We start from the raw sequence: 15,913 nt of genomic DNA on the forward strand, positions 1-15,913 counted from the left end.
CGTTGACGAAGCTTGAATCTCCGAAGAGGTGTCAACAGTTCTAAAGGTTATGAAGAGCGTTGCCCTTTTGCTCATAGAATTGCGAAATGTCGTCTTCGATCGTGAAACGTGTGCTAATCAACGTTCCGTTCGCTCCTGGTAGCTGAATGCGCGACGGGATGTGGTACCTAAGGGCCCGGATTCCATTCCCGGCTGGGTCGGAGACTTTTCCGCTCAGGGCCTGGGTGTTGTGTTGTCCTTATTGTCATCCTTTCATCCTCATAGAAACGTAAGTCGCAGAAGTGGCGTCAACTCGAAAGGCTTGTACCAGGCGAACGGTCTACCCGACGGGAGGCCCTAGCCACACGGCATTTTATCAACGTTTCAAGGAACTGGGTGGTTTCGTTGATGCCCTGTATGACACTCCCTGAAGCCATTTCATTCTGGTTCTGAGCGGCGGTGTGCTTGAAATGTTTACATCAGCCACTCATAGGAAACCGGCGTGATTTCAGCGCTGGGCGTCGCGGTTACGACTTCCATCGCAGATGCATCAAAGGAAGGTGTGAAATATGGGTAAGATGGGCTGTTCCTGTCATGTGACACATTCACGGTGGCGTTGGGAACTGTTGTGGTGAAATAGGATGCCAATTTGAAATCCTTAACCTGCTTTTACGTCACATGAAGTTCTGAGTTCTGGCCTTTCTACCGCATGTGCCGACACCGAGCTGTTAGAAGCACTGTCGAGCCCGAGGGTGGCCTTTGAGGCCAATTTCAGTCTTATGTTTCGGAGTGGGAGAAAATTTCGGGGTTCCCAAAAAGTCATCGTCATTAAAAATCAGTTTAATGAAACAGTTCTGCATCAATATCATCTACAATGCAACTTGATGAAAAGGTGAAAAACAGGAGTACAACTATTACATTTACTTTAGGCAGGTGGTATAGACAAGTAAATATATTACATGACGGATAAAGTATTGAATTTTAGTTTATAATTAGATGAACAAAAAATTTACAATTCGAAAAGAATTGTAGGTCTACAAATATTATTACTGTTGGAAGGATATAAACAGAGATTTGTAATTTGATTTTTTTAATATCTCAGTACATGTATTTTTTTTAGTTATATGAAGTGAATGATAGTAATCAATCAATAATAACTGATAAATCAAATTTTGTATCAGTAAGACACAGTTAAAACTGTTCCAGTAGATGTAAACTTAATCATATTTATGAAATGATTTAGTTTTTATAAATATAAATTGACTGTTACTGGGTCGTTCACGATTATCACATATACTGTTTGAAGTATAAAAGGTACTGATACAAATAATCTCCAAACAGTAACAACGAAAAAATTTAAGGTCTTTGTTCAATTTGAAAAAGTTAAATAGTTTTGGAAAGAAGTTATTAATGAATTACATAAACTGATATGAAAAAATATTAAACCAAGAAACATTGGTTCTTTTGGAACTAATAATTTATGGTAACCTGATTTAGTTTAAGTGGATTCTGGTAATTTCAAAAGAGTATCGAAAATAAAAATTGATATAAATGTATATTTAATGTTATCTACAATTTTCTAAGTTTGCTTGGGCTATTCTAGTTAAAAGGTAAAGCATGTATGAAACGGACGATTTTTTGAAAACATATTTCATTTGAAAAAAACAGAAATTTAAAAATAAAAAATGGTACTCCTTTAAATTCGTTTGGCTTCCTGAGCAGGATATCCTGCTGCATAATACATTACATACATCTCTGCAACGTACTATAACGAGTATTTTTTTATCTTAGACAGTCAGTCGTGAACAGTAATCGGTGTTAATCCCCAACCTCCAGACAAGAGAGGAGATTATTTATGGTTTTCCAGGTTTGGTCTCACAAACGTCAATGTGGTAAGCAGTCGTTTGTTACCAGCCATTAGCAGTCGACAGACACTTTTCACTCGAAAATTGCTCGTTCAGTACCTCACACCCAGCGAAATGTCGGTTTCCGGTCATTGGTGCCCGATCTGAGAATATTTTGTTAAGCATCCTCAGCGGCTCACAAAAATTGTTGTGTATTTATTTAAATTTAGGGCTAGTATCAACAAATAAAGCTACTGGAGATCACGAAGTACAGGCATATAACTTCATAGCATGGCGTAAATTTTTGGTACAAATGGTTCAAATGGCTCTGAGCACTATGCGACTTAACTTCTGAGGTCATCAGTCTCCTAGAACTTAGAACTACTTAAACCTATCTAACCCAAGGACATCACACACATCCATGCCCGAGGCAGGATTCGAACCTGCGAAAGTAGCGGTCACTCGGTTCCAGACTGTAGCGCCAAGAACCACACGGCCACTGCGGCCGGCAATTTTTTGTAGACATTGTACTAACTGTAGCTCAGCAAAGTCCCAGAATACACTATTTAACAACACAAATGACAAACTGCCAGTTTATTAGTAATGAAATAGTGATAGTGAAAACAGGAAATTACTAAAGTGTAATTATTCTCTCTCAAAGAAAGCCTTATTGGAAACATGGACAGCTTCTAAGTATCGCTTTATTTGCTTATGATTGTAGAGCAGAAACAGATTTTCACAGACAGAGAAACCTTCAGTTTAACACTCACTATGTGCAAATGGTCCTTACCTGTGACGTGACGATTATATGCCGAATTAGTTAAAGAACACCTCTGCTTAAAAAGACTTTATGATCGGTAATAAAGTTCGCAAATTTTTGAGAAAACATTCACTGTAATTAATTCACCACAGAATATCATACCCAGCCCGAGATCGTTTACACATAGGGGTGCGTAGGTGACGTTTTCTGTACCTGAGTGTGAACGTGTGATCCTTTGCTCTAAATTTTCTAACAGTAAATGTTGAACCAGAGTGAATATAGCTCGTTCGAGGCAACTGTTTGTACTATAGATAACTAACAACGAGCTGCATGTGTAGTGTAGTAGAAAAAGTAGTTTACTTTTGTTATCAGGTTTAGATATATGTCATCAGTAACATGAGTGATGTCAAAGATTAATATAACCTTTTTTATGTAAGCTATTAGGCTTTTTACAAAGCTGTAAATTACCATCCACGTAATATATGTTATCACATAATATACAGGTGGCTTTTAAACTTATTTGTTTGACACCATTTCTATAAAACTGAGATTAATTATCCATGAAACACGGCATTCACTAACAGATAGCTATTCATTTTGATGAAACATAAGCTACTGAACAAACCTTTATCTATTTAAGTGGTTATCATGACTATGAAGTTCACATTTAATCTTGCACTGTTAATTCCTTTAATGTTCGTATAGCATTCTTCAGTTATCAGCGATATTAGTTCCTATAACATGCTACAAGGATATTATATTACAGTATGTTTAATGAAAGTACATGTAGCTCTACTGCACTGATCTATTTATACTGATATAGAGATCATAGCACTTGAAGCTGACTGGAAATCATTGTGCAACATTTAATATAATAGTCGTGTAAGCATTATACTAATTACCAATACTGATGTTCCATGCATTGTTTATTTTCACACTTGGTCTAAATGCATGTTTACACCAAAATATGTCACATCCATCAATATATACTACGAGCAAGTCGAAGTAATTATCAATAACACACGATTTCTGGAATTTCTCATGATATATTGTTTGTAAACGACTGAAGGGAGTCTACTGGGGTCCTTTTACCATCTTCATTTGAGACAGATTGTTCTGTCTCTCTCTCTCTCTCTCTCTCTCTCTCTCTCTCTCTCTCTCTCTCTCTGAAACACGCGAAGTATCCTCAATGTCGTGTAATGTCACATTATAATATCTCTGGCTGAAGAAACCTCTCTACGACGATGTCTTCTTGAAGCTTTTCGATGAGGTATGTTGGGCACTAGCAGAGCTTGTAGTTGTCATCGGCAGACCGTAGAATTGCACTTAAGCAAGTAGTGATGGTACCTCGAAGTGGCTAATATATGCTGGAATACTTAGCAACGTGGCGAGTGTGAGAAAGAGAGATTTTTACCTACCATTTCAAGGGCTTGTAGATTACTTTGATGAATATCCAGGAAGTAAACTAAATCCTCGTGATCGTGACCTACATTCTACCTGCCCTCGTTTCAGCTCTCCTGTACCGAAAAAGACAGACATACTCTCTATGTTGCTTGGAATAAAGACATAATGGTGGTAAATTATAAGGTCCACTGTATTAAACTGTAAAGTTCACAATTAAATCTTTAGTTTCACTTGCACACGTATTTTTGTAAATCATGTCAACCTGTAATTCGCTGATCGGTACTAGGCACCGTTCAGAGCCTAAATCGACTTAACATTTAAGTTTACGTAAATTACTGTTTCGAAAATAAACATGTAAGTAACGTTTGTTGCTCGCCTTTAGGTGGTAAATTTGTATACTCTGTTCGCCGCGCTCATTTCTGACACGGCAGGCAGCACACAAATTATATTAGACTCAACCGAAAGGGGCTATTCAAATATTGCAGTTCACGCTGAAGTTCACTTTTGCCAGTTCTATAAACGAGCTATCTTAGTTTTTTGAGACTTCTGTTGGTTTCATAGGGCTTCTATATTTTTTTCTGTCATAAATATATGTTAGAATAACATATCATCTTATTTTACATACGTTTCTCGATAATGATGATCGCTATGATTTTTTTCCATGGAACCCTGATTAGGATTTAACCTCCGAAGTACCCCCGGTGCTATTCATGTATTTTTGAAAATTCGATTAACACTGTAATTTGGTACATCGTAATAAATTATTATGTTGGATACAGTGCATTATTTTCTCCCTTCTCTTATGTCTAGATACATGATAGTCTACCGCGTTTTACTAGCTTTTAGGTCAACATTTACATTTATTGTAAAATGTGGAGAAGTATTAAAGAAAATTCCACCAAACACTCTACATTAAAAAATTATGTCACAGTATGTACCTGCATGTCCTCCAAATTTAGTCTTCTTGACTTTTTTCCCTGCCACCTCTAAAAATTACGAAAGACATCGATGTTTGTGGAAAGTGCTTATTCATTTTATCTCCAGCTTCATATTTCTTAAATATTCATTATTCTACACAGTTCTATGGACGAATAATTATAACAATATTTAAATTCGGTTCTTTAGCCGTGTATTGGCACTCAAGGCATCGCTAAACTATACAGGTGGCCAGAAACAATTTGAAAAGCTTGTAAGGGTGTTGCAAGCTTTGTTGAGGTGAGACGCAATTGTTAAGAAAAAACTCGATAGTTGACCATTTTCCGAGTTAATTAGCACTGAATTTAGCCAATCAGGCCGTTGTTTTCATAAAGTACATGGTAGCGCACGAGACGGCTCAGCGTCTGGCTCGCGTTCGATTCTTACGGTCCGTCTCATGTCCAATTTTTGTATCGCTCCCATGTTCGGTTCTAGAAAATCAAACGAAGAACACTTTTGGAAACACCGTCTTCAGTGAGCATCTTGAATTTGCGCTCGCAAAGACCTATGTTCAATGCTAATTAACTCGAAAAAGGCGAAATATATCGAATTTTTTGCTGAACTATTATTTCTCAGCAAAAAGTACCCTGCAACAACATTATAAGCTTTCCAGACTGTTTCTGCTCACCCTGTACGTATTTGCAATGCCTTGTCTGCCGGTAAACGGCTAAGAAGCTCTCAATATGACGTTGAGACAGGGTGAGCAAAGTAGGGGAACTCGCTACATTTCTCTGCCTCTAGCTCGCCACTGTTACTATACAGCCACAAATTTCCCACAGAGAGAGAAAATTTGGCTACGAAACTGGACTCATTCATTAGGTCCGAACTCTCCACTGTAACTAAACATTAGGAATAAAATTTTAAGTTGTCATTTTGTTTTGCGGGAAAAGTGTTTCAGAGAGGTTTGTCTGTGTCGTGACACTATTGAATCATGTCCTTAATGAAAGGTATTGACCGTCACTCCGTTCTCAAAGTCTGTAGTTATTTCCGTAATTAGAATTACCGTAATTGGAAGGTAACTTTTCTGGTGATTACATTGCTGTTGAAGTTGTGTAAATTTCTGTCCGATTGGATCGGTGTTTCGTGCATGTAGCTCGATCGTGTGCTACGTGCAACAGAAAAAATTCCCCGTATTGTGTAGCTAAAGGTATTCTTCACTAGTCGCTAATCCCATATTCACCTATACCCAAGCGAGTTTCTCATGTTTAACTTGTAGCAGTATTAACACTAAGTCAATACAGAGAATTACATTGAATTTTCATTGCCTTCTCAGGTAGTGGTCCTATCAGGAAACATGCTGTACAGTTTGCCGCGCGGCCTGTTCAAGAAAGTTCCGCATCTGAGAAGACTGGAGCTCAACTCCAACTACCTGTCCACTCTGCCCGACGACCTACTGGCCGGCTGCGGGCAACAAGCCGTCCTGCGCGTCGATACGAACCATCTCACCACACTGCCGGCTCCTCTGATCAGTTCCTGCTCCTCAATGGTGGAACTGGACGCCTCTTCTAATGAGATGAGGGTTCTCCCAGTGGACGTGGTGGCGGCCATCGGCCAACTATCTCATCTCGACACTTTGCGGCTACACGACAACCCTTGGCAGTGTGACTGCACTCTATCTCCATTGGCAGAGGTGGGCCAACAACTTTACCTCTCTTTCTAGACTCGCTCTATGTGTTTCATGACGTCCTTTGACAGCGTATACTCATTATCTTAAATCGGATGTTTTCTTCTAATACCTGATGCAATAAAACACGTGATTTAAAAAAAAAATTCTAAGCATTTGGAATTGGGTACTTGAGTGACAGTGAACAACAATTGCATGATCTACTGAACGGAGTGAACAGTCTAATGAGTATAGAGTAGGGATTGAGAGTAAATCGAAAAAAAACGAAGGGAATGAGAAATTGTAGAAATGAGAACAGCGAGAAACTTAACATCAGGATTGATGTTCACGAAGTAGATGAAGTTAAGAAATCCGGCTACCTAGGCAGTAAAATAACCAATGACGGACGGAGCAAAGAGGACGTCGAAAGCAGACTAGCAATGACAAAAACTGGGTTCCTGGCGAAGAAAAGTCTACTAATATCAAGTATCAGCCTTAATTTAAGGAAGAAATTTTTGAGAACGTACGTCCGGAGTACCTCATTGTATGGTAGTGAAACATGGACTGTGGGGAAACCGGAACAGAACAGAATCGAAGCGTTTGAGATGTGGTGCTACAGACGAATGTTGAAAATTAGGTGGGTGATAAGGTACGGAATGAGGAGGTTCTGCGCAGATTCGGAGAGGAAAAGAACGTGTGGAAAACACTTATATGGGGAAGGGACAGGATGATAGGACACATGTTAAGACATGAGGGAATGATTTCCATGGTGCTAGAGGGAGCTGTAGAGTGCAAAAACTGTAGAGGAAGGCAGTGATTGGAATAGATCCAGCAAATAATTGAGGACGGCCGTGGGCCGCATCAAACCTGTCAGAAGATTTAACATTTTACGTTATGTTAAGAATTCTTTGCTAAAGTCAAAGATTTCCGAGAAAATTAATTCTTGACGAAATTAGACCAAAGGTAGTTTTTGTTGAAACTTGTTATATTTGTTTCTTTACGAAAAAATTAAGAAAAATTTTTCAATCTTACAAGTTACAAAAACTTTTAGAACAAGAATGGCTCTCGGCATGGATGTGGGCCTCAAGCGTGGGCTCGACATGAACCAATTTCAACAGATTCAAAGCGTTGTCCAAGGTGCAGCTCAACTTAATCCAGCACTAAACAAGACAAAGCTGATTAAAATTAGATAGCATGGCACAATAATAATACTAACCCTCACAGAAAGCAACTTGCAACGGACGCAACTTGTGTGACTTGCACATTAATGACTTATCAAGTAAAACCACTTCAGTTCATAAGTTACTAAATAAAATATACATTAACTCTGCCAAAACTACCCCGAGAGCTCTCCTTTATTTGACAAATATCCCACTCGCTCATAGTCAATCAGTGCCACCTAATAACATGCTCATATTACATTTCGTTCATGGGATGCACGCATTTGTTAAATTCAGATGAGGTACTAGCAGTTAAATTCAAAGATAAAAAACAATATATCACTCTCACAGCCCAGTGTATATTCCAAAGTTGGTGATGAAGTAAACTTCCAAACGAATATAGCAAGGTAGACCGATACAATAAAAATATAGTATCAGTCAACATCCGTTATTTCGACATAAACTTTTCCGCGAAATGACTGGGCGATCAATCAACTCCAGGATCAAAGAATATAAGCGACATTGCAGATTGTGGCAGGTGGAGAAATCGTCCATGGCATAGCACGCACTGTGTGAAGCCGACGACGTAATAAAATACGCCGACACGGAAGCTCTGGCTGTAGAGAAGCAATATCACACGCGCTCGTTCAGAGAAGCTGTAGAAATACAAAAACACGCGAACAGCATCAATAAGAGAAAGGAAAGCATTAAGGTAAAGGGATCCTGGCTTCCCGTACTGCAGCGAACGGCCGTCGCAGGTAGCAAGAGGAGAACCGCACTGGAAATGACCGCGGAGACGCCCACGGACGTTGGCGCGCCAGGTACATATAGTCTGCGGCCGCGAGCTCGGCTCCAGGTCACCACCAGTAATGGAGGGTGAAGCTTTGACAATGCCAGCCACTCGTGCTAACGAAAGGTCAGTAAAATCATTAGATGAACGTCGGCCGAAGAACCCGAGACAGAGGCCAATAGGCAGTTTGTCAACAAGTGGCCACGAAAGCCTTAACAATTCTGTAAGACTGAATCTGTTTGTTTAATGCTTATGTTTGGGTTTTTCTTCCCAGTCTGTCCCCCCAAACCTCGTCCTATCTTTTCCTCTTTGTTGAATGAGTGTAATAGATCAGTCGGCTCAGCAAGCTGAAATGTCACAATGATTTCGTTCCATGTCAAAAATATGTTAAAGGAGCTTTTCCTCTCGCTCTTGATTGAATTTGCCTCTGAAGTTCGCAAGAATTTTCTTGTCATCTGTAGCGTCTCTCTTTTTTTTTTCTTTTCCTACAGAGCCACATTATTGTTGCACTGATTTCCTTAAGCATTTGAAGGCACCTTGGCTTACATCCGTAATAACAGGACATGGCTTTTCAACAATTTGTTAATACAATGATGTCTTGGCTTGTGTATTTTATGAAATGCTCTTGCCTTTTTGGGACTTAATTTGTGTTCAAACTATGCAATAAAATACAATCAGGAAACTGGCCACTATGCCCGACTGGGCTCCATTATGCTAAATGTTGTCTGAATAAGAAATTGAAATAACCTAGACAACTCGTAAATACTAGGTTTCGAAGGCTACAACGTAACGTTTTGTCGGAACTTCAGCAATTAACTGACATAATGCATATGTTTCTAATATACATGCAAATAAATTTCTCACTGGCATTACATCAGACGTAGAAAAAACCCTAAAACTTTCACTGTAGAGGAGCGCGCGCAACTACAGTCGTGAAGTTCACTGACAAAACCTAAAAATAGTCTCAAATGTTCACCAGTAGGATGTAGCAGTATCCAGGACAATAACACTAAATGGCCATGTTACCCACCTTAGACATTATAAACGTGCTTACTTAATATTACCCTGAAGTGACATGACTGATCAAAGAAATAGATGGCAAGTGCTTTACTATAACTGAAGATGTATTCTGTTGACATAATACGTCGACTTGTGTTACTGGGGATTACAATACACTGACTTCAGACCAAGCTCAGTTAGCGTAGATCTACGGCAACTTAATGAAAACATAACTGGTGCCACATCCGTAAGCAGTAAGCTAGCAGTAACATTACGCAGTGATCCTGACATACATCCTCTACAATGGGTCGAAAAAAGGAAACGGCCGCGTACGTGGCCGATTCATGACTAATTTTTCTTTGGCCAATTTCCAGCAAAATGCTGCAGCGATCACTCAACCTTGGATAACACCTGACGCTAAATTTCAGACAGTTAGCGCTCTTGGACCGTTCGGGTGCACGGCAGTGCCGTTACTTGGCCCCAAATTTTGGTGGCCGTTCGCGGTCAACCCGTGGCATTCTAAAATTATTCCTTCTTGGCTCTTGTACATACCTGGTGATCAAAAAGTCAGTATAAATTTGAAAACTTAATAAACCACGGAGTAATGTAGATAGAGAGGTAAAAATTGACACACACGCTTGGAATGACATGAAATTTTTATAGAACAAAAAAAAAGAAGTTCACAAAATGTCCGACAGATGGCAATGGACAGCAAAACGTCAGTGACTGCGCATGACAATCTTGTATAAAAGGAGCTGTAATGAGACAGAGAATCAGATGCGCCAGCAGTCGCAGCATGTTGACGTTTACTTGAAAAGACGCGTTTAGTGAAGCTGTATTATCAGAATGGGGAATGTGCTAGTTGAGCGTTAAGATCCTATCGCCATAGGAAGGGGATTCGAACGGGTAAAGGTCTTTTGACAAATGCAGCTGTGGCGAGAATTATTTCAAAGTTCGAAGCCACGGGTTCTTTAGACGATAGACCCCGTAGTGGCCGACCGAGCACAAGGCGTAATGCTGCTGAGACAGTTCAGGAAGAGGGCTCTGAGCACTATGGGACTCAACTGCTGTGGTCATCGGTCCCCTAGAACTTAGAACTACTTAAACCTAACTAACCTAAGGACACCACACACAGCCATGCCCGAGGCAGGATTCGAACCTGCGACCGGAGCAGTCGCACGGTTCCGGACTGCGCGCCTAGAACCGCGAGACCACCGCGGCCGGCCAGTTCAGGAAGAAATGGAGACTCGTCTATGCACGGGGAAGTCAGCGCTCGTGCAGTCGCACGTCGCACCGGCATTCCATACACTACTGTTTGGTTGGGACTGAGGCGATTTAGTGAAGCGGAGGGCAATAGCGGTGTGGGCGTTTCAAAAGATGGCGGAAGATGACGATTGGTTGAGTAACGTGTTGTGGACCGAGGAAGCTCATTTCACGCTCCGAGGGTCTGTCAACGCCCACAACTGCAGAATTTGGGCTACCGAAAATCCTAGAACTGTCGTGGAAACTCCATTGCACGACGAGATAGTCACGGTATGGGTTGGATTTTCCACATCTACCGTTATCGGGCCTTTTTTTCTGAGAGGAAATGCTCGATTCTAGTTTTGTAACTGCTACCGTGATGGTTGAGAGGTACGCCGATATGTTACAGTGTCGCATCATCTCCAGCCTGGCTGATAAACACCTGCTGGAACGTACGATGTTTATGCAGGATGGCGCTCCACTCCATATTGCTAGACGCGTGAAAGATCTCTTGCGCTCGTCGTTTGGTGAGGATCGTGTGCTCAGCCACCACTTTCGTCATGCTAGGCCTGCCAGTTCCCCAGACCTCAGTCCGTGCGATTATTGGCTTTGCGGTTACCTGAAGTCGCAAGTGTATCGTGATCGACCGACATCTGTAGGGATGCTGAAAGACAACATCCGACGCCGATGCCACACCATAACTCCGGACATTCTTTAGAGTGCTGTTCACAACATTATTCCTCAACTACAGCTATTGTTGAGGAATGATGGTGGGCATATTGAGCATTTCCTGGACAGAACTTCGTCTTTGCTTTGTCTTACTTTGTTATGCTAATTATTGTTATTCTGATCAGATGAAGCACCATCTGTCGGACATTTTTTGAACTTTTGTATTTTTTTTTTGTTATAATAAAACCCCACGTCATTCCAAGCATGTGTGTCAATTTGTACCTCTCTATCTACATTATTCCGTGATTTATTCGGTTTTCAAATTTATACTGACTTTTTGATCCCCCTGTAATCTTTATTATTCGTTTATCCCTACAGTTTACCCCTATTGTCCTCAAGATTTCGAGCGTCTTGCACCATTTTACAATGTCCAACGCTTTTTCCAGGTCGACAAACCCTGTGAATGTGACATGATTTTTCTTCAGTCTTGCTTCCGTTATCAGTCTAAACATCAGAACAACACCTCTGATGATTTTACCTGTCCTAAAACTAAGCTGCTCGACGTCTAACATCCAACACATCTTCAATTTCCTTTTTCATTCTTCTGTACATCATTCTTATCAAAACTTGGATGCATGAGCAGTTAAGCTGACTGTGCGACAGTTCTCGCACTTGTCGGCTCTTGAAATCATCGGAAAATGTGTGGATGATGTTTCTCCACCAGTCACATACATTCTACGCAGCAAAGTGAATAATCCTCTTGTTACCACTACCCCCAGTGATTTTTTAATTTCTAATGTAATGGTTCCTATTCCAACTGCCTTATTTCATTTTCAGTCTTCCAAAGCTCTATTATATTCTGATTCTAATACTGTATCCCCTGTCTCTTTCCTAGGGACTCCCGTTTCTTATTCTATCACATCATCAGGCAAATCCCCCCCCCCCTTTCATAAAGGGCCTCAGTGTACTATCTGCTCTCTGCTTTGAATTTAACTGTGGAATTCCCATTGAGTTACTAATGTTACCACCTTCCCTTTTAATTTTACCGAAGATTGTTTTGACTTTTATATACGCTTCGGTCAGTCATTACTTTTTTTAATTTTTCACGTTTTTCATGTAACCATTTCACCTTAGCTTCTTGCACTTTCTATCTATTTCATTCCTGAGTGACTTGTATTTCTGTGTTCCTGAATTTCCATGGAAATTTTTGTACTTCATTTTTTCACTGATTAATTGAAGTATTCCTTCTGTTACACGTAACTACTTCTGTGATTGCCCTTTTAAGATAAGACCATTCCTACTTTGGGGTTACGTGCAATGAAACTGGCAGTTAGTGAACCTGTATTAATATTTAATGACGTAAACATGGCGGTGTAGAGTTCTAGAAGAACTTAACATAACCCCCGGCTATAATACTGTAAAGTGGTTGAAGTTATTAGAAAAGTCAAGATTTGAATGCGCGTAGCGTGCAGTCGAATAAAGGACGAAAGAAGCAAGTTGACCCAAAGGAAGAATATTTTACACATGGTGGATGACAAAGATGATGATGCTAACCATGATGCAGGGTGCCTTTGAGCCTGTATTTAAGTATATGAGTGGATATTTATCACTTTAAACTTTAAACTTGATTTTCGCAAGCATGTTTTTTATATTTTATGTACCTCCATATCGAAAACTACTTTCGACAGCTACGTAAAACATTGTGACCTGTTTTACTATCACATACTCTACCTACTAAAGCACAATCATTGTGTTGACTTGAATAAGTGTGAACTCAGTGGGTTGGATGAAGAAATATTCAGTATAAAAATGGCAAAATTTAAAATACATATGGTTCTTTTGTATCTTCTTTGTTAATTCTGCTTCAGTCGACAGAAATAGAAAGGTTAACTTTCCTGAAAAAATTTCAAATTGCTATCTTGGTTGGTCCAGAGATGGAGATAAAGATTTGACCGCATAGGCCCTTCAAACTCGCCTTATTCACGTTGATATACACAGCGAACATTCGAATGTATACAGAATGAAATTTTCTTTCTGCAGTGGAGTGTGCGCTGGTAAGAAACTACCTGGCAGATCAGAACTATGTACCGAACCGAGACTCGATCTTGGGACCTTCGCTTTTCGCGGGCAAGTGTTCTACCACTTGCCAGTGAAAGGTTAAGGTTCCGAGGTAGAGTTCGAGTCTCGGTCAGGCACACCGTTCTGATCTGTCAGGAAGTTTCATTCGCTTGTATAATTACGTGCGGCAGTATCACTTATCTTCAACTTCATCCGAGATATGCCCCCCCCCCCCCCCCCCGCCGGATCGATGACACTGTATGAGAGTGGTCACCACGTGTAACAGATACGTTCCTTCTGTCTTCTAGCAGTCGCTCAGTGTGTGTCGTACAACCAGATATTTAGCTAACAGTTTGCTGGTACCTTGCAGCTACTGCAGACGCACGACTCCCTGGACCAGCAGCTGACTTGCGATGGCCCGCGAGCTGTGCGGGAGCGGCATGTGGTGCACGTGGTCTCGGGGCTGGACTGCGCGCCCCAAAACAGTACCATGCCACCTGCAGTCCGCGCGCCACACCGCGGCCACCCTCCAGCTACAACCGGCACAAACGTAGGCACCATCGTCGTGGTGGCCTTGGTGGTCACCTGCTGCACCATAGCTGCCGTTGGCGCCTTCTTCACCGTGCGCCGTCACCGGAGGAAGGCTGTCGATAAGTCTGGCCTTCTGGTCACTGAGGACGCTTGAAAAACCACCACAACAGCCATCACTGTTACACTAAAGTGATTTGCAATCCAGGAGTCTGAGGACAACTCCCTACACTCTTATCCCAGAGGCAAAAAGTGACAGAGAAGGAGCGCACAAGACCACGTGGTGCTGCATAATGATCAGCAATAGAGAGATGGAGTATATCAGACGCAAAGTAAGGTGATTAACTGTGACGGATGATGGTTAGGTATCAAGTACTGCCTCAGCAGACTAGGCCGGTAGATGAAACTGTCAACTTACAAAATTTTCCAGAATGTTTGATACCATTGTTTATTAGTATATAACTTTGTCCTGCTGTGATAAATCCCATTTGTGTTTGGGAAACAGACCCTAGCTACTTGCATTACCATCACAAAACTACAATTTTAACCGAGAAAGAATGCTATGTATTTTATTTGCTGCTCCCTATTTCAAAATTTGTTCTTTTTATGAGACTAATAAGAGTATAAAGTTTCAAATTTGCTGTCATTTCTAAATTCGTCTTAGTATTGTACACATTTAATTTTATGTAAAAAGTATTTAACTTCAGATAGAGGGTACTATATGCCAAATTTAATAGGATTTCTGTTAACCCACATTGTTTTCTGTGGTAATGAAATTGATGAGTTAGTAGCTGTGTAGACAATAATCAGAAAACAGATTATATTATTTAAAGAATTCAAGCCAGTTGTTTTCTTTGCAGTTAGAATGACTTCAGTTTTTAATAATGCCTAGTCCTTAAGAAAAATAGAGCTACAGATTGTTTAAATCGCCACATTAAACTCAATGGGTAAGCTGTTCGTCATATCTGAGAAAGCACGTTCCTAACTCCTCTGATAACATATTCATTACGAAATTGTTGCGTGGTCGATATTATTTTTATTCTACAGTTGATAAACAGAACCGTTTTCAAAGGAGCATACGTTGTTTTCTTCTCAAACTTTTTGATGCATACGTCCATCGTAGGGGATGATTTTATTTTCAGTCGATACACATATTCTAAAAGCCTTGTAAGTCACTGGGCATGGCGTATTTAATTCTGGAGGGTCTCTTCAATTCAGCATCTGTTGACCCATCTTTCAACTTTCACAAGATGCACAAACTGTCAACAGTGCAAAGTTTCTGGCTAAGTGTAACTACTTAGCTTCCAGGATTGTATACATTTTATTTCAAGTGTTCAGTGAACTTAAGGTACCACAGTCATACGTTAGTGGAATTACAGTTGTCACAGAAAAAAAAGTCATTGACATAGGACAAAGTTTCTATAACCACCCTCACCTTTGGTTTCCTACGACAGTTCACGATTTGTTTTTGTGCTAGTTCTAAGTGTTGGCTATCATTTTTAAAATACTTTGGTGTTACTAATTACTTGGAACCACTTCAGCCGTTACCGGAAACTGTAAAGAAAAGCAAAGTTCGGAAGAGATTTTAGAAATTCAGGAAAATAGTAAGAACTGGAAAGTGCCGACATTTTTCCTCACTGACTGCCAGCAAAGAGCCTGATTTTGATATACTGAGGCAGGTGGCTCTGAGCACTATGCGACTTACCTTCAGAGGTCATCAGTCGCCTAGAACTTAGAACTAATTCAACCTAACTAACCTAGGGACATCACACACACATACATGCCCGAGGCGAACCTGCGACCGTAGCGGTCGCTCGGTTACAGACTGTAGCGCCTAGAACCGCACGGCCACTCCGGCTGGCATACTGACGCAGGTATAAAGAAAAATGAACCACAAGGATT

The 15,913-nt window shown here is 40.6% G+C and overlaps 1 protein-coding gene across 1 annotated transcript in view; it reads left to right on the top strand.

Moving 5' to 3' along the window:
- LOC126473361 (platelet glycoprotein V-like) overlaps positions 1 to 14,822 on the top strand; it is a 61,999-nt gene extending 47,177 nt beyond the window's left edge. The window contains exons 3-4 of the mRNA XM_050100371.1: positions 6,236 to 6,592; positions 13,854 to 14,822. Of these exons, the coding sequence (XP_049956328.1) occupies positions 6,236 to 6,592; positions 13,854 to 14,168 (672 nt within the window). The 3' untranslated portion in view covers positions 14,169 to 14,822. The remainder of the gene's footprint in view (positions 1 to 6,235; positions 6,593 to 13,853) is intronic.
- The last annotated feature ends 1,091 nt before the right edge of the window (positions 14,823 to 15,913 follow it).

Source organism: Schistocerca serialis, chromosome 1 (assembly GCF_023864345.2).
Source record: "Schistocerca serialis cubense isolate TAMUIC-IGC-003099 chromosome 1, iqSchSeri2.2, whole genome shotgun sequence".
In the NCBI taxonomy this organism is placed as follows: Eukaryota; Metazoa; Arthropoda; class Insecta; order Orthoptera; family Acrididae; genus Schistocerca; species Schistocerca serialis.